The 20,642-nt window shown below is 35.3% G+C and overlaps 1 protein-coding gene across 1 annotated transcript in view; it reads left to right on the forward strand.

Annotated features, from left to right (window-relative positions):
- Positions 1–20,642, forward strand: part of Ca-alpha1T (Ca[2+]-channel protein alpha[[1]] subunit T) — a 235,031-nt gene that overhangs the window by 151,295 nt on the left and 63,094 nt on the right. Inside the window, exons 4-7 of the mRNA XM_075302215.1 lie at positions 1,053–2,297; positions 14,209–14,320; positions 19,744–19,975; positions 20,095–20,269. Coding sequence (XP_075158330.1) covers positions 1,279–2,297; positions 14,209–14,320; positions 19,744–19,975; positions 20,095–20,269 — 1,538 coding nt within the window. The 5' untranslated portion in view covers positions 1,053–1,278. The remainder of the gene's footprint in view (positions 1–1,052; positions 2,298–14,208; positions 14,321–19,743; positions 19,976–20,094; positions 20,270–20,642) is intronic.

The following is a 20,642-nucleotide window of genomic DNA, read 5'->3' on the forward strand; positions in this document are numbered from 1 at the left end:
TTTCTGAGGGTTTAAAGCTTCTCTAAGTGGTTTCACTGCAATGTGGAACGCCGTTCGGACTCGGCTATAAAAAGGAGGTCCCTTGTCATTGAGCTTAACATGGAATCGGGCAGCACTCAGTGATAATGAGAGAAGTTCACCAATGTGGTATCACAATGGACTGAATAGTCTAAGTGAGCCTGATACATCGGGCTGCCACCTAACCTAACCTAACCTAACCTAACCATGTTCCAGGTTAGCTCTGGCATTATCGAACCTCACAAAGCATCCTGGAATTAGAACTTTAGAAGAAATTGACTCTTTTTTTTTCCTTGAGAACTTTTTTATTCGTTAATTTCGTTCCAATAACAAGACAAACAAAATATTTCTTTGCGTACACAACTCCTACCACTGAAGAGCGAAATTTCTATTCTAATGTCAGAATTGTTTATTTTGATGCCGACCAGTAGAATTTCAATGAAGGCCAAAAAACAAAAACCAACTATAAATGACTCAGTTCTGTAATTTAATGCAGAGATTGGAGAAATATCTTCTGCCTCTCCTCATCGTAGCAAAACAATTGAAATTCCTATTCACGCCATTACGAATGGATTTCCCTTTACTCTTGTAGACATGTCCCCGTTTGCCATGTTCTTCTATTGCTTCTTTGTATTTAGAGGACATAGCCATCAGCCATCACGGATCCATTGTGTGTGACATTAAATTTCATTATGTCTACAATGAAAAAAAACTCATCGACCAAGGGAGGACTTTACTCTACCATGGTTTGTAAGATACGAGTATTTGTCTTCCATTTGAAAGTGATCTACTTTCTGTTTTGTAATGCTCGTAATAATGACAACAACTCTCTTGTCCAGGCTTTGTCCATCATAAAATGCGAAACAACTGTCCATTTGTCACAGTCACGAATCAAAATTGGAATGATGAAGCCTCACACAAAAGAGGGGACACAGTCTGTGTACTTGTTCACTTCCTCTTCTGCTCTTATCTCTTAAATGAATCTCCACATCAATAATCTAATGGAAATTCCTTTACTGTTTTCTTTTTTTCAGATATTGGATATTGCAGTGCTATCATGGTCCTGGGATTGGTAAGGTACCCATTCCAGTCCTTCAAAAATAAATGACATTTTCAAACAGATGTCCACAAAGCAATAACGGGGAAGGAATTGGAAAATATCCACAACATAGATTCTCATCAACCGAAAGTCCATAGATGATAGACTAAAACAACCATAGGAGGGGCCAGTCAATTGTTAGAGTAAGACGAAATCCTAAAATGCTGCATTCCTCCATGCAGGAACATCCACAACAACAACAACAACATGAACAGAAACGTCAACCAAACACAATTTCAAGCAAAAGAACAGTACAGCAGCAGCATCAACAGCCCTCTTCGTCTAATGACACTAACAAAAACTCATCCAATCAACCTGAATTGCGATCCTTAACTGCGTCTCAATTGGATTCAACTAATAATGGGTTGGGACGCACAAGTCATAGGATTAGCAGGCAAGATTCCGATACAGGCTCATTTGCTGGTCGTCGAACACGACTAAAAGAGAATACAGGTGGTAGTAGCAGTGGGGAAGGGAATAGATACTCCGAAAACATGCATTCCAATGATTCACCTACAGCTGTTTTAGTAAACTCTGGTGCTGAGACACGTCACAGACGTGGTGACAGTACCAATAGCACACGCAGCCAACTAAGAAAACCCAGTTCCTCTAATACCCGTACAGCAACAGCGACAGCGAGTGGCGTCTATAGCGGCATGGCTGCTAATAATGCCAGATCCACAAATGATGCCCCATGTAATAATGCCAAACCTGCCTCCTCTCAGCTCAATAATCCTGCAGCAATGCATCAACGTCATCAACAATCCCACCAAAGCTCTGCTACAGCCGCCACAGTTTCATCTTCTTCGAATACGAATAACAGCCACCATAGAAATGCAGCCAACAGAAAACCCGCCAGTGATCGCAGTGATGATGAGCGTCTAAGTAATACGAGTGCGGAGCAGCGACGTATGCGGCGTAGACGTTCTCGTCGCAGAAACAAACATGATGGCATGAGTGGTGGTGGTGGCTTGTCATCATCGTCCAGTTCATCCTCCTCATCGTCGGGTTCATCGACGGGCTCAAGTTGTAATGGTTCCTGCAGTTCGGATGATGGTGAATCGTCAACATCTTCGGGTGAACCGAATTTGCCATATCCGGGTTTTCCTGAAGTAGCTTTAAAGTATCTCACACAGGATACAAGGCCACGAAATTGGTGCCTAATGCTGATAACGAATCCATATCCTTTTTTAAACAAACTCTAGCATTGTGATATTTTGTAAATTTCCGTTTAATGAGCCATTTGAAAGCCATCATATACATATTTGCCAGGATGTCACCATGAGGGAAATGCTTCAGCTTCTAAGGGCGGGAGCCACCGTGGTGTAATGGTTAGCATGCCCGCCTTGCACACACAAGGTCGTGGGTTCGATTCCTGATTCGACCGAACACCAAAAAGTTTTTCAGCGGTGGATTATCCCACCTCAGTAATGCTGGTTACATTTCTGAGGGTTTCAAAGCTTCTCTAAGTGGTTTCACTGCAATGTGGAACGCCGTTCGGACTCGGCTCTAAAAAGGAGGTCCCTTGTCATTGAGCTTAACACGAAATCGGGCAGCACTCAGTGATAAGAGAGAAGTTCACCAATGTGGTATCACAATGGACTGAATAGTCTAAGTGAGCCTGATACATCGGACTGCCACCTAACCTAACCTAAGGGCGGATCGATTCCATTTTTTTTTATCCGAGTCCGAACGGCTTGTCAGTTGATACGAAACTCAACATGTAGGGAAATTTTCAGCAACTTCACTGCAACGTATGTTAAGAAACTTCCAAGATCCAACATAACTCAAGGATTGAATCGCCATGGAAGATTTTGTTTATCCCGAATCTTATAATCTCTGGAAACAAGGACATTAGCCATTTAACAGGTCATGTTCATGTTTACATTCGCTAAGATGACTAGTAAAATGGTTCAGCTTCTCTCATTCCAACAAATAATTCGATTCAATTGAACTTACTTTATATGCGAATTCAAATGGCTTGTCAAACTACATCGAGCTAATCTTATAGGGAAGTTTCAAAAACTTCGCTATAATTTGATCTTCGTATGGAAGTTTCCAAAATTACTGAAGGATTGAACCGCCATGGAACATTTTTTATTACGTATCTTGTATTGAACCCATGACCCTTTGGGTAGAAGGCAATGAACCATTTAAGAATCCAAGTTTATGTATTTGCTACGAACTTATTAGTCCATAAAAGTCCTCCGAAATTTCCCTACAATTTGGGCAAGGAAATTCAGAAAATTCCAAAATTCAACGTTACTGAGGATGGAACTATATTTCTCTCCAGTATGAACCAATGAATCTGTGGGTGCCAGGCAAAATATTATCCCTGGGTGGTTTTTGGAGTAATAGATTTTATGTGATCCTACCGTCAGGTTGGGTAAAATGCAATACTGTGGATATTGAACTGCTCAGCCATCTCGATGAAAGATTTGCAGAAATTAATAATCGCAATTTTCCGCATCTTCATATAGTTCCTTTGGGACTAACTTCACCTCGGCAAAGCACGGCAGTACTCTACATAATTTAATTCTTCCCCTTTTCCCCTATTCCATAAAAGCTTCCCCTCAGCACCAAGTCCCCCAAACGACGATGTCTTTATCTCGAGAAAGAACGAGAAAGAAACAATGACTTGCGTACTTTTCCAAGGATTCATTATCTTTGCCACGCGTCCTACCTACACTAACGTTCGCTCCAACCGCCTTTCTTCCAATCAAGACGAGGGTATCTAAAACTCCAAAAACACCACCGGGATTCTCAAAGCTTTACTGGGCATCGCTTATACTCTTCCGTCGCAACACCATTGGTACCCCATATCTCTACTAATCAACGTTTTACTCTATATCTCAAAAAAACTGGATAATGAATGTGTATATAATTCTCCACGGTTTCCATATCTTTGCCATGAGCCCTAGAGAAACTCACGTTCGTCCTTTCTCTCAATCAAGACGAGTGTATCCTCAACTCCACATCTTTGCCATGAGCCCTAGAGAAACTCACGTTCGTCCTTTCTCTCAATCAAGACGTGTGTATCCTCAACTCAATAAAAGCATACTGACTGCCCACAGCTCTACTCTCTATCAGTAGTTTCCTTGACGAATTTATATGTATTTCGAGTTAGAATGGCAATCACTGAGATAATACTCCAAAGTATCCTTACCTTACGCATACTTTTTTGTATACGATACAAGCATCCCCCCAACTACAAGTGTATAGGCAATAACCTCCCAGGAATGTAAGGGTTCATATTCACCTTCTACAGTCCGAGATCCAGCGTTACAAAGGAGAGTCTTAAGATCACGCAGCATACCAGGCAGGTCTGAATAGGATTCATGTAGGCTAAGCGGTGAGAAGCTACAAAATTATTTGCGTTCTCGAAGTTCGACCACCTTCAATAGCACCGGAGGAAAGGACCTCCTACGGTAGACCATGCAAGTGCTGGCGCTTCAATTTACACATATCAGTGATTGGTAGCGACGTAGCTGACGTGTATTCCACAAGCAACCAAGGGTCTTACGACACGTGTCACCCTTTCGTCTAACGGTTTCTCATCCTTCAATTAGTAATTAACCTGAAAATAAATTTTTGTATATGATCAATGATTGTATCGACCCGATAAATAGGTGCGAAAATAAAATCTTTTTCAACTCCAAATCCATACCCAGATTCTTCAGACACCTCAGCATCCCACTTATCAATATATCACTACAAGAATTTCATTGAAATTTTCGAGAGTCATTCATTACACATTTTCACACCGAGGAGGAAACAGAGGCCACAGCCCAAATGTCATCGATGAGACAATTCATTAGGGTTGCCCATCCGAGACAGCTTTCATAGTGCCAATACGAGAATAAGCCGTTTACAAATTAATAACAAATAGTAGCTCATTTGACAGGCAACTGAATATGGTGGTGGTAAACCGGCTGAAATATCGGATGTATGTAATGGACACTCATTCACAATTCCAATGACCGATAATGAGTGGCAAGGTTTTATGGCACGGGGGAATATAATGTTTCCAATGCCCATCCTCCTACTCCTCCTCCATGCATAAGGTCATGATGGTTGTCCCATATGCGGTTACAAAGTCCAAAACAATTCCTTTCATCCTCAATGCGAACGAAGGAAGGAAGTGGAAAACCTTCACCTCCTCCGGTCATCGATATATAATTATAATGACCCGCATATTATGGTCATTCATTGTGGTGTTTTATTTCCCTAGATCTGTTTAACAAATGAAGATATCAAATCTACTATAGAACAATTGGGTGCAAGGATGGTCCATTTGGGAGTGGTTCGTGGAAGTGGGCCATACATAAATTGTTCGTCCTTGTTGGTGATTTGTTTAATCGCCTCTTGCTCTAGCTATACTCTATACTACTGGATTGGACTTTAAATTATTACCCAAATGGATTTGCTCGATTTCTGGCTATGCTCATTGTTTTCGTTCACTCTCCCCCCTTTCTCACAATTGCTTCACCAAGTACATTTAGCTGTAGTATTCCTTTCACTTGTGGATCAATGCTATGCCAACGTTGACAAATGGAAAAAGAAGAAAATTCCAACACAAAAAAACTAAAACTGAAAAGTGCCAACGAACACCATCAGTAGTCCAACATCGTAGCAAACCATGGTGGTCCACTATCTCCCGTACATATAACAAAATTGTGCTAATGAGCAACACTTAATGCTTCCTAATCCTTTTGCTGTTTGCACAGCTGGCTTAAGTTGCTAGGGCTGGTTTGCTTCATTCCTCCTTTATATATGCAGTAGGATTGTTTTTTTGTGCTATTTTCCTGCAGCTTAACTTTTAATTTGTTAAATTTTGTAATTTGCATAAGGTAGGATTTAACCGAGTCTAGTTGAAATGATGAAGAGAAAGAAAAGAAGTGTTGAAAACGAAAGGATTTCTAAGAACTTCAAGAGGGGCTATTTATAAAACTAAAACTAAAAGAAACGAAACGTTATGTTGGATTAAGTCAATCAGTAGCAAATACAATCAAGATTGGGAAGATTCGTTGCAACAAATAATCAAATTTCCTATATGGAAGAACCAAAGTAACTATACAACTATGTAACAGGTTCTAGTTTATGTTCATTTCCTAATCATTTATTAGTGCTACAAGTTTACTTGGTGAAATGCCTACAAATTCACCACAAATTTCCAAGAGAGAGAATTCATTGCCTGAGCGTAAATAAGGTAGATATTTAGAGACATATATAAATTGTGAATAGGATCTCTCTTATCACCGAAAAATCTCCGATGCTGTAAAGGGTGATACGGTCAAAATTTCGTCAATATAAACTTGACGTATTTCTTTCAATTTTGCATTTAAAAAACCAGAACACCCCTCATTTTGAAGGGGTGTGTGTGTAGAATGTTGCTCCTATTTTGATTTTGGAATTCACTCTTCAGTTCTCAAAATGCCGTCCAGGCAAGAAGAGCAGCGTATCAAAATTTTGCTCGCGCATCGCGAAAATTCGAACTACTCGCACGCAAAGCTGGCAAAATCGCTAAAAGTTGCCAAATCAACCGTTATAAATGTAATTAAAGTGTTTGGGGAACGTTTGTCGACAGCCAGTAAGTCTGGATGGGGGGAAATCGAAAACCGGAAGCCGCTGAGACGACAAAGAGAGTTGCTGGTAGTTACAAGCGAAACCCTAACCTCTCTCTCCGAAATGCCGCAAATAAGCTGGGTGTATCGTCTACAACCGTGAATCGAGCCAAAAAACGAGCCGGACTATCGACTTACAAGAAGGTAGTGACTCCAAATCGCGATGATAAACAAAATACGACGGCCAAAGCGCGATCCCGGAGGCTGTACACGACGATGCTGACGAAGTTGGACTACGTGGTAATGGACGACGAAACCTACGTCAAAGCCGACTACAAGCAGCTTCCGGGACAGGAGTTTTATACGGCAAAAGGAAGGGGAAAGGTATCATATATTTTCAAGCTCATAAAACTGTCAAAGTTCGCAAAGAAATATCTGGTTTGGCAAGCCATCTGTATCTGTGGCATTTTCATAGCTTCCGGGACTGTCATCCAAGAAATTTACGTGAAAGAGTGTTTGAATAAACGTCTGCTGCCTTTCCTGAAGAAACACGATTGTTCCGTACTGTTTTGGCCGGATTTGGCATCTTGCCATTACGGTAAAAAGGCCATGGAGTGGTACGCCGCCAACAACGTGCAGGTGGTTGCCAAGGACAAGAACCCTCCCAACACGCCAGAGCTCCGCCCAATTGACAAATACTGGGCTACTGTCAAGCGGAACCTAAAGAAGACCAAAAAACTGCTAAGGACGAGCAGCAGTTCAAGGCAAACTGGCTTTCTGCGACGAAGAAGGTGGACAAGGTGGCTACACAAAATCTGATGGCAGATGTCAAGCGTGAGGCCCGGATTTGGAAAAGCGAAAGCCTAACTGAATATTTTTCCTGAATTTTATACTAATTGAACTTGAAAAAGAAATTTAATTTGATTTTTTAAATAAACGATTTCACCGATTTACACGCGTTTTCCCTTGACCAAATTTTGACCGTATCACCCTTTATTTAGATGTGACTGTTTTAGAAGTAGTTTGCTATTCGAGCGACAATCGGATAGTATCCACGACACTTTTTACTTCTTTATCTAGAGATCTTTATACTAGAGCGAGTAAAATGTGATATGGCAGAGTCATGATACAAAAATGATGGGTATTTGCTTAGAACGGAAAAATAAATTCTAACTTACCTTTACCACTACCTTTATATGCAATATGTCATTAAGGGCAACAGTATATGTTTTGCTAATGCAGATGTCTTACGTATCGCCCAACATTTCGGAGCACCCTGATGGGGAATATAAGTCACTAACGCTAGTTAGGTGGAGAATATTATCACTTCACTTGCTTCATAAGTTACATATTTTGAGCTGTTTATAAGGACAACTAAGGTTAAAAAAAACTGACAAATGACAATAACGAAATGTGTTAAAAACTTTAACAATAACAAGATGCCTAAATAAAACACGCGGGAATAGCCGAAGGATAACGACTAATCAGAATACTGTTGAAATACTATGTTGAGTTTGAATATTTCGAAGAAAGTCAGAACTAGTGAATCCACCCATGAAAATTTTTCATTATCCCCTGTCAGTAATGCTGATGACATTTCTGAGTGTTTCAGAGCTTCTCTATGTGGTTTCACCATAATGGGATACGCCGTTAAAACTCGGCTATAAAAGGGATATTCCTTGTCATTGAGTTAATCAAAGAATCGGGCAGCACTCAATGATAAAAGAAAGAAGTTCACAACTAGTAGTATCACAGTGGACTGAACAGTCTAAGTGAGGCTAAAATAACGGGCTGTCATAATACTTATCCTAACCTAGGGTTCGGGATTCATATGTGGCGAAAATAACCAAGGAAAGAGAATACCAACCGCCATGAAACAGAGAAACCTGTATCAGTCTTCAACCTAGCGCAACGTAACAATGACTACGACTAATTAAACTACTGTGAGAATCCTAATGTGAGCCTCAACATTTCAAAACAAGGGAGAGGAATACAGATTTAGAGAACGCAAGTTCCATAGAGGTTGTATGAATGGGCACTGGAAATACATAGACAAATGTGGAATAGTTCAAAGGTCTGGAGGGCGACGAAACTAGTATGGAGTGACTCAAGAAAAATAGTTGTAACTACTGAATGATAGCACCGTGTGGCAATGTTTAGCATGCCCGCCTTGCATACAAAGGCTCATGGTTCAATCTCAGTTTCGACCAAACTTCAAAAAGTTTTTCATCGGTGGATTATCCCTTATCTGTAATGCTGATAACATTTCTGAGTGTTTCAAAGCTTCACTAAATGGTTTCACAATATAGAGATACGCCGTTCGGGCTCGGCTATAAACATGAGGTTCTTGGAAGATAAAATCGGGCAGCATTCAATGATAAGAGAGAAGTTCACCACTTGTGGTATCATAATGGACTGAACACTAATAGAAAAAATTGCGTTTCACAATCGTGAACGGACGTTGTCAAAATGAAACGGAAACGTTCACACAAAATCAAAACGGAATGTTCACGATTTCGTCCACGGGCGTTCACGATTTCATGAACGGCATTCGTTTTTCTTTGGTCATGAAAAGTCTTAAAATAATCGTTAGACGTTGTTATGGTAACTCCGCCGTTGGTGCAATGTGCTAAGGCGACTGTTAACGTGTATCGTGCAGGCAACACAGGTTCGAGTCACGGTATGGGAAATCTTTTTTTAATTTTGTTTATAAATTCGTAACCATTATGTTTTCAGGTCATGAACGCTGGTTGTTGTTTTGAAAACGTATGGTGTCATTTTTACCACGCCGTTCATGATTTTTTCTATGGGTGAATAGTCTAAGTGAGCCTAAAATAAAGAACTGTCACTATACTTATCCCAACCTAGGGTTCAGGACTCATATGTGGCGAAAATGTTCGGGGGAAGATGGTGTATGTAGGTCGTAGTGTGAGACTAGGGAGACCTTGAAACACTACCTATGTCCCACCCCTGCATTGAAAATACATACATTTCGTTACATGGGGGAAGGGGTGATTTAGAAGCAGGTCCAGCTTACAGAGACTGGAAATAAAGTTACAAAGTTTCTAGAGGAATAGAAGAGAAGGCTGCGATGCAAAGAACGAGAGAGAGAAGTCACCACAAACCGATTACATGATTAGGTGGATATCAGCCGAAATGAAACAGAGACAGATTTGTTTTCTGTAACCTAGCGGAAACTAAACAACGACTACGTCTAATCAGAATATCGTGAGCCTGAACATTTCGAAAAAAGGAAAAGGAAGCTCCATTGAGACAATACGGGTTAAGTTATATAAATAGGCACTGGAGTGCAATGTGGAATAGTGCATCGGTCTGAAGGGCGACGAAACTGGTATGATGTGACCCAAGCAAAAAAACAAAGTCGCGAAGTATAGCACCTAAAGTTCAAGGCAAATAGAAGCAGTGAGTTTTGTGAGAACATTGGAACACTTACTGTGTCACTGCATACCAGAGATAAAGGGTGATACGGTCAAAATTTGGTCAAGGGAAAACGCGTGTAAATCGGTGAAATCGTTTATTTTAAAAATCAAATTAAATTTCTTTTTCAAGTTCAATTAGTATAAAATTCAGGAAAAATATTCAGTTAGGCTTTCGCTTTTCCAAATCCGAATTGCCGGGCCTCACGCTTGACTTGTACAGCCACCTTGTCCACCTTCTTCGTCGCAGAAAGCCAGTTTGCCTTGAACTGCTGCTTCTTTAGGTTCCGCTTGACAATAGCCCAGTATTTCTCAATTGGGCGGAGCTCTGGCGTGTTGGGAGGGTTCTTGTCCTTGGGAACCACCTGCACGTTGTTGGCGGCGTACCACTCCATGACCTTTTTACCGTAATGGCAAGATGCCAAATCCGGCCAAAACAGTACAGAACAACCGTGTTTCTTCAGGAAAGGCAGCAGACGTTTATTCAAACACTCTTTCACGTAAATTTCTTGGTTGACAGTCCCGGAAGCTATGAAAATGCTGCTTTTCAAGCCACAGGTACAGATGGCTTGCCAAACCAGATATTTCCTTGCGATCTTTGACAGTTTTATGTGCTTGAAAATATCTGCTACCTTTCCCCTTCCTTTTGCCGTATAAAACTCCTGTCCCGGAAGCTGCTCGTAGTCGGCTTTGACGTAGGTTTCGTCGTCCATTACCACGCAGTCAAACTTCGTCAGCATCGTCGTGTACAGTCTCCGGGATCGCGCTTTGGCCGTCGTATTTTGTTTATCATCGCGATTTGGAGTCACTACCTTCTTGTAAGTCGATAGTCCGGCTCGTTTTTTTGGCTCGATGCACGGTTGTAGACGATACACCCAGCTTATTTGCGGCATCTCGGAGAGAGAGAGGTTAAGGCTTCGCTTGAAACTACCGGCAACTCTCTTTGTCGTCTCAGCGGCTTCCGGGTTTCGATTTCCCCCCGATCCAGACTTCCTGGCTGTCGACAAACGTTCCCCAAACACTTTAATTACATTTGTAACGGTTGATTTGGCAACTTTTAGCGATTTTGCCAGCTTTGCGTGCGAGTAGCTCGGATTTTCGTGATGCGCGAGCAAACTTTTGATACGCTGCTCTTCTTGCTTGGACGGCATTTTGACAACTGAAGAGTGAATTCCAAAATCAAAATAGGAGCAACATTCTACACACACACCTTCAAAATGAGGGATGTTCAGGTTTTTTAAATGCAAAATTGAAAGAAATACGTCAAGTTTATATTGACCAAATTTTGACCGTATCACCCTTTATATAGATCCCGTTACATGGAGGAAGGAGTGGATAAGAACCAGAACCAGCTTTCAGTCAGAGACTGAAAATAAAGTTCCGAAGTTCCCATAGGGATATCGTAACCGAAATAACCCTTAAATCGCACAAAAAGCTGGACCAGAGCTTGGCTAAATGTGTATTGAGATGAGGCGGAAAATCCATAGCATAACCTAAGTCAATAAAAATACCAAGGGTTACCAACTTTTCTCTTACTCTCAATGCATGCTTCCTCCGGAACGAAATATCAGACAAACGAAATTCTCCTTTTTTATAAAATATTTTCTTTCAAAACAAATAAATCCAAATTTATGGCAAGCATAGGAACGATTGCCATTAATATTTTGTATTTGCTTATAGAAAATTTTTAGCGTCAAAAGAAAAGACCCTTTCTTTTCCAAAATTTCGTTTCCCAGAAAAGAAAACTCTCCTTTCAGTGTATGCTTAACATAATGATGAGTAGAAATCACTGTGTAACAGGTTGGCTGATAAGTCCCCGGTCTAACAAAGAAAAACACATTTTTTGTCTAAATTCGTTTTTATTATTCAACATAGTTCCCTTCAAAAGCGATACAACGATTATAACGACCTTCCAATTTTTTGTTACCATTTTGGTAGTACTCCTTCGGTTTTGCCTCAAAATAGGCCTCAGTTTCGGCGATCACCTCTTCATTGTAGTCAAATTTTTCCCTGCGGGCATCCTTTTGAGGACTGAGAACAAGAAAAAGTCGCTGGGGGTCAGATCTGGAGTATACGGTGGGTGGGGAAGCAATTCGTAGCCCAATTCATGAATTTTTGCCATCGTTCTCAATGACTTGTGGCACGGTGCGTTGTCTTGGTGGAACAACACTTTTTTCTTCTTCATATGGGGCCGTTTTGCCGCGATTTCGACCTTCAAACGTTCCAATAACAGAATAGTCACTGTTGATGGTTTTTCCCTTCTCAAGATATTCGATAAAAATTATTCCATGCGCATCCCAAAAAACAGAGGCCATTACTTTGCCAGCGGACTTTTGAGTCTTTCCACGCTTCGGAGACGGTTCACCGGTCGCTGTCCACTCAACCTCTTCGGGCGTCCACAGCGTTCACCGTCCTCCGCGCTCATTTCACCACGCTTGAATTTTGCATACCAATCAATTATTGTTGATTTCCCTGGGGCAGAGTCCTTAAAATCATTATCAGGCCAAGTTTTTGCTTCCACCGTATGTTTTTCCTTCAGAAAACAGTATTTTATCAAAACACGAAATTCCTTTGTTTCCATTTTTTCACAATAACAAAAGTTGCTTCACAAAAGACGCTCCATCTCACAAACTAATTGACAAATTTTGAAACGAATCATTTGAAGGTTGGTACTATATAAAAATAATATTCATTTAATACTAGCGACGCCATCTATGTGTCAGACCAGGGACTTATCAGCCAACTTGTTAATCAGTGCCTGGTGGTGAAGCACTGACTGAGCCTGGAATAGTCAAAATTGACAATAGTCAAAAATCGAATTCTCGACTTTTTGACATAAAAAGTCGAAATGGACTATTTGAAAACTTCAAAATCGACTTTAATTTTTTTGCGAAATTCAGTCAAATTTACTAATCGATATTTCACAGTAATCGAAGGCAACTAATCGAATTTTAATGAAAAAATCAAATTTAGAAAATGGAATTTATATTGAAAGTCCAAAGACGACTTTTCAAAATTTTTTTAAAATCTCCCTTTGGACCATACCTCTAGGCCCTATCGTGAAATTTATTTTATAATAAAAATAACTCTATATTTTTTCGTTGTCCCCTTTCCTATAGATCTATTTATGCTAAAAATTTACCAACTAGTCGAAATTTGCTATGAAAAAAATCGATGATCCCAAAAGTCGATTTAAGACTTTTATTTTTTTTTTTTAATCTCTTTATCCCTGGAGCATATCTCTTTCTTTTATAGGGGTAACTCCATATTTTTTCAGTATCCCCCTTTCGTAATAGCTTTAATGGTTCCACCATTGAGCTTGTTGCACTTTATCATCCATTTTACGAAATTGATTTCATGTATTACTTAAGTGCAACCGTCATCCACAAAGGATATATGTGTCACTTAGTTTAGTCTCGAAAGCAACAAAAACTTAACATGGAAAAAAACCCACATGGAGAAAAATCAAGAAAATTGAGTACAACTCAATATCCTGGTAAACCCAATATCCTAGCTAAAAAAAGAACGAACAAGGCGTGTGGAAACTTTGAAAACCAATGACCAAAGATGAACTGAAAGATGTCTAAGAAAATTAATGGTCTTAAGAGTCAACTCACAATGTATAATTTATCATGAAATCTTTGAGTAGGTGGCTAAATCTATATGGGTCCTTATACAAAAAAAAACAAAATTAAGGACTTTTGCGTTCTTAAAAAAAATATATTTTTTCTTAATAACATTTGAAACTATCCCTAAGTTGGCTCCTCTTTTCTTTATTTTTTCCCCTAGACTAACTTCTGAAATGACCCAATTATATGGGAGATAACCTTCTTTTTTCCCCAGCATTTCTATATGATTCTTTTCTTCTGGGCTTTGTCAGGTAATGGAGCAACATGTGATATCCTGTTGTCCGTCCAGCTGCCATAGGAGCATGTGGTCTTAGTTGATAATCTGTTTTGTTGTCGATGGATTTTTCTGTTGTTTTTTGGTTTGGTTTCGTTTTTCTGTATGTATGTACTTGCCTTAAATGTTTTGGTTTTGGTATTTTCCTTAACTGCATTTTGATAACTATTGATTTTGCCATCAACACATGGTTCGAGAGAATATCGATACTGGTGATTTTATTCAATTGCGTTACACTGGGCATGTATCAGCCGTGTGTGGATGATGCCTGTGAATCGAATCGTTGTAAAATTTTACAGGTAAGTGCAAAAAGCCATAATAAGGCTAACGCCCAATATTTAATGATATCATAATAACCCATAGACATCATCATCATCATCATTATTATCACATAGAAATATAAACAAAGGACTTGTTTAAAAATGACTAAACAATAAGGATTATATTTACAAGGACTAATTAGAAATTTTAGCTAATGACGCCTAGGAGTGTAAATAATATCAAATAACCTGTTGGTCATGAGGCAATTGTAAAGAGAATGGGTGTGAGTGCTAGGGGAGCGTATGATTAATTAATATACATTTAATATCAATCATACGCCACATGTGTGACAACATGTATTTCTATCCTTATTGTTAAACAAGAGCCCCCGCACCAAATCACTTGACTTGTGTGATGAATACAATAATAATGCTAGACAAACATTTGTACATTTTACGCATCCTTACACATTGAAATTCAAGAGGCACTTCAATACCCCCAAACCACTGAAGACAGACAGACAAATAATTTTTGCTAGCAAACAAACTCAATCCGCATAGAGGGTGATTCAATCATAAAGCTTTATGATAATAGTATGGGACGTTTTACAGACAAATATACATTTTAACAGCCTGAATATAAACCTTAACCCTCTAATGCCCCAATTTTTTTGCCAGCTGATTAAATTTTCAATGTTAACGACACAAAAGCAAGAGAACTAAGCAAGAAAAATTTATACAGTAAAATTCAGCATATGCTGCAAAGCCTCTTGAATAGTTTCAAATAAGTTTTCTTTTTGTTTTGCCCATTTTTGTTGCCTTAAGATGTGTTTTACTAAAAGTTTCCTTATTATTGGGCATTAGAGGGTTAATATGGTGGAGACTATGTAGAAAAGCTGTAAGTCAAATTGTAACAAGCCATATCGGTCGATGACTCGATTCTTGTCATTGTATTGCGTAGTCCCGTAAGCAGAGGATGAAATGGCAAAAACCTATGATTTTGACAAAATTTTCTATAAAAATAAAATTTTGGTATAGAAATAAAATTTTGCCAAATTTTATATAGAACTAAAATTTTGCCAAATTTTCTATAAAAATAAAATTTTGATAAAATTTTCTATAAAAATGAAATTTTGACAAAATTTTCTATAAAAAGAGAATTTTAAAAAAATTTTCTATAAAAAATTTTCTATAGAAATAAAATGTTGTCAAAATTTTCTATAGAAATAAAATGTTGTCAAAATTTTCTACACAAATAAAATTTTTACAAATTTTCTATTGAAATAAAATTTTTACAAAATTTTCTATAGAAATAAAATTTTGACAAAGTTTTCTATTGAAATAAAATTTTGAGAAAATTTTCTATAAAAATGAAATTTTGATAAAATTTTCTATAAAAATAAAATTTTAACAAAATTTTCTATAGAAATAAAACTTTGACAAAATGTTGACAAAATTTTCTATAGAAATAAAATTTTGACAAAATTTTCTATACATATAAAATTCTGTCAATTTTCTATAGAAATAACATTTTCTATAGAAATAAAATTTTTACAAAATTTTCTATCGAAATAAAATTTTGACAAAGTTTGGACAAAATTTTCTATAGAAATAAAACTTTGACAAAATTTTCTCTAGAAATAAAATTTTGGACAAAATTTTCTATAGAAATAAAATTTGTACAAAATTTTCTATAGAAATAAAATTTGTACAAAATTTTCTATAGAAATAAAATGTTGTCAAAATTTTCTATAGAAATAAAATGTTGTCAAATTTTTCTACAGAAATAAAATTTTGACAAAATTTTCTATTGAAATAAAATTTTGACAACATTTTCTATTGAAATAAAATTTTGACAAAATTTTCTATAGAAATAAAATTTGGACAAAATTTTCTATTGAAATAAAATTTTGACAAAATTTGGACAAAATTTTCTATAGAAATAATACTTTGACAAAATTTTCTATAGGAATAAAGTTTTGACAAAATTTTGGTGTAGGAATAAAATTTTGTCAAATTTTGGTATAGAAATAAAAGGTTGCCAAATTTTCTATAGAAATAAAATTTTAACAAAATTTTCTATTGAAATAAAATTTTGACAAAGTTTGGACAAAATTTTCTATAGAAATAAAACTTTGACAAAATTTTCTCTAGAAATAAAATTTTGACAAAATATGGACAAAATTTTCTATAGAAATAAAATTTTGACAAAATTTTCTATAGAAATAAAATGTTGAAAAATTTTCTATAGAAATAAAATTTTGAAAAATTTTCTATAGAAATAATATTTTGACAAAATTTTCTACAGATATAAAATTTTAACAAAATTTTCTATAGAAATAAAATTTTGACAAAATTTTCTATAGAAATAAAACTTTGACAACATTTTCTAAAGAAATAAAATTTTGACAAAATTTTCTATAGAAATAAAATTTTGACAAAATTTTCTATAGATATAAAATTCTGTCAAAATTTTCTATAGATATAAAATTTTTGCAAAATTTTCTATAGAAATAAAATTTTGACAAAATTTTCTATTGAAATAAAATTTGGACAACATTTTCTATTGAAATAAAATTTTGACAAAATTTTCTATAGAAATAAAATTTGGACAAAATTTTCTATTGAAATAAAATTTGGACAAAATTTTCTATAGAAATAATACTTTGACAAAATTTTCTATAGGAATAAAGTTTTGAAAAAAAGTTTTGGTGTAGGAATAAAATTTTGTCAAATTTTGGTATAGAAATAAAATGTTGCCAAATTTTCTATAGAAATCAAATGTTGACAAAATTTTCTATAGAATTCTATAGAAGAAAAATTTTAACAAAGTTTTCTATTGAAACAAAATTTTGACAAAGTTTGGACAAAATTTTCTATAGAAATAAAAATTTGACTAAATTTTCTCAAGAAATTAAATTTTGACAAAATTTTGACAAAATTTTCTATAGAAATAAAATTTTGAAAAATTTTCTATAGAAATAAAATTTTGAAAAATTTTCTATAGAAATAAAATTTTGACAGAATTTTCAATAGAAATAAAATTTTGACAAAATTTTCTATAGAAATAATATTTTGACAAAATTTTCTATAGATATAAAATTTTAACAAAATTTTCTATAGAAATAAAATTTTGACAGAATTTTCTATAGAAATAAAATTTTGACAAAATTTTCTATAGAAATAAAATTTTGACAAAATTTTCTATAGAAATAATATTTTGACAAAATTTTCTATAGATATAAAATTCTGCCAAAATTTTCTATAGATATAAAATTTTAACAAAATTTTCTATAGAAATAAAATTTTGACAACATTTTCTATAGAAATAAAATTTTGACAAAATTTTCTATAGATATAAAATTCTGTCAAAATTTTCTATAGATATAATATTTTTGCAAAATTTGACAAAATTTTCTATAGAAATAAAATTTTGACAAAATTGTCTATAGAAATAAAATTTTGACAAAATTGTCTATAGAAATAAAATTTTGACAAAATTGTATATAAAAATAAAATTTTGACAAAATTTTCTATAGAAATAAAATTTTGCCATGGATATCCGGCCTTAACATCGTTGTTGGGGCATAATCAGGGTAAACATATGATTTTTTCGCTTGGATTTTCATAGTGGAACCACTTTTCCTCACCAGCAATACGATGAAAACCCCTTTCCTTTGCTGCGATTGGAGCACCTGTTAGCAAGCTTCATGCAGATGCTGTTTGGGGGATTTTTAAAGTTTAATACAAGCACTGGCAACAATTTTGATCTTTACATTATGGTTGAAATACCCTTTTTCTCATACTCTTCCATATATCACCACATCACCATTGTCAAAATGTCTTTATTTCTCAGATCTCAGTACCTTGTTGTTGGTAATTCTATGACAGAATGTTTATGGCATCCTTAAACTTTTGATACCATTAACATACAATGTTTTATAGATAGAATATCAGCTGAAATATTGTTTCTAACAATAACAATACACACACAAACACCCATCCACATATATTGTCATAACGTGAGAATAAGTGTTAGCGTCTCTTGTCTAGTAAGAATCAGTCCCAAAAACATTTACTCAACAATTCACCTACAATCGTTACAAATGAGGCATTCTCTGCATAACAATAGGAGTGTAAGCATGTGTATGTGTGTGAAGAAGCTTTGCTTTTGCTCTACTTTCTCATGATATGCGTAGACATACGTCATGCAGACTTTTACGCCATTTCTTATGTGCCATTTAGATGATATCTCTATGTAACACGAACTACATATGACATTTATAATGCACAACAGTGTGTAGCGTCAGCATGTATGTGCGTGTGTGTATGTGTGTTGAGAGTGTGAAAAAGCAGAGAGACTTTGTCAGCACATAATTTAAAGAAATGACTTATGAATGGCTTTGGCAACAGTTTGTTGATTTTTGATTGAAACTAGAGGAGAGTAATTGAAAGATTTCACAAGCAAATGACATAAAGAAATAATAAAAACCAAAGATACAGGAGTGAAGAGAAGATGAAATAAAGAACTATGTCAAGTAGAATTTTTGGAAAAACATGATATTTTACTTTAAGCAATATAGATAAAACAGAAATATTTGTGAAAGTAGATGTTCCATGCTACTATACTTCTTTACATGGTAATGAATATATAAACAAGATGTATATTTCGGGTTGGAATTTTAACATCGTAAGACTATTTCTTGGTGCTGATTTAAGTCAGATTAACGGTATCATGAATTCTCAGGACAGAATTCTTGATTTGGCATTTTTGAATGATCCTCTTTTCTTTGATATTCGCAGATGCAAATTTTGACAAAATTTTCTATAAAAATAAAATTCTAACAAAATTTTTTATAAAAATAAAATTTTGACAACATTTTCTATAGAAAAAAAATTATATTTAAAAAATTATAAAACTATAATTTTGTCAATATTTTCTATAAAAAAAATTGACAAATTTTCTGTAAAAATAAAACTTTGGCAAGATTTTCTACAAAAATAAATATTTTGATAAAATTTTCTATAAAAATAAAATTTTAACAACATTTTCTACAAAAATCAAATTCTAACAAAATTTTCTATAAAAATAAAATTTTGACAAAATTTTCTATAGGAATAAAATTTTGACAAATTTTCTATAAAAATAAAATTTTTACAAAGTGAGTTTTAGACAATGCAAAGTTTCTCAATTTGTAAATTTCTGCCTCTTGCTTTTATTTTTATAAAACTTTAGTTTATGTATTAGTTTATGTTATAAAACGAACAAGAGCCCTAGGAGAGACAAAAACTCCATCTTATTTATAAATTTCATCTAAATATTGCTACGTATCGCAATCCTTAGAATTTTAGACATTTCATCCATCAATATCATAACATCCTTGAATTGCCAATAAATTTTATATCATAACACTCAAATATCATACGTTTTATTTCATCTCCCCCCCGGCGTGACTTTATAGACATTCGATGATATCATCTTTGCCTTCTTCGCCTTGGAAATGTGCATTAAAATGGTCGCTATGGGAATATATGGCAAAACTACCTATTTGGCTGATTCATGGAATCGTTTGGATTTTTTTATAGTATTGGCCGGCTTACTGGAATATGTCATGCACGTGGAGAATTTAAATTTAACCGCCATTCGTACAATACGAGTATTAAGACCCTTAAGGGCCATCAATCGGATACCAAGTAAGTGAGAAACAATCATTCATTAAACCGCCTCAAATTTACAATAATTTTTAAAAATAAAAATTTGATTTTAAACTTATTTTTTTTTTTTTGAAAATTGAAAACTCTTAAACCACTAGGTATGAGGATTTTAGTTATGCTACTATTGGATACATTACCCATGCTGGGTAATGTCCTATTGCTGTGTTTCTTTGTCTTCTTTATATTCGGAATAATCGGTGTACAACTATGGGAAGGTATTCTCAGACAGCGCTGTGTTCTCGAATTGCCCGATTATATACGAGTGCCATTAAAGTAAGTGAATTGCTTATAATAAATTTCTTTTATATTTAAAAAAAATATGTAGTATACAATATATATGATTTTAAAAATTTTTAAGTTTAAAAAATATAGTATCTCTTTTTTTATGTATTAACTAACCGAATATATTCTATAAATAATGATTATAGTAATAATGAAGAAAATTACTACGATGATGATTATGATCATGATAATGATCATCTAGCAGTTAATATGGTACAATTTACTAACAATTATATTTATACAAAAACAAAATGTGTGTCCTTTCTAACAGCCTATAGACTCACCCCCCTTCTGAATGTTACAATAACCAAGACCAAAAACAAAAGACTAACTAAAAAAATTAGGTCCCTTTTTCAAAAAATAA

This window comes from Haematobia irritans, chromosome 3, assembly GCF_050003625.1.
Source record: "Haematobia irritans isolate KBUSLIRL chromosome 3, ASM5000362v1, whole genome shotgun sequence".
NCBI lineage: Eukaryota > Metazoa > Arthropoda > Insecta > Diptera > Muscidae > Haematobia > Haematobia irritans.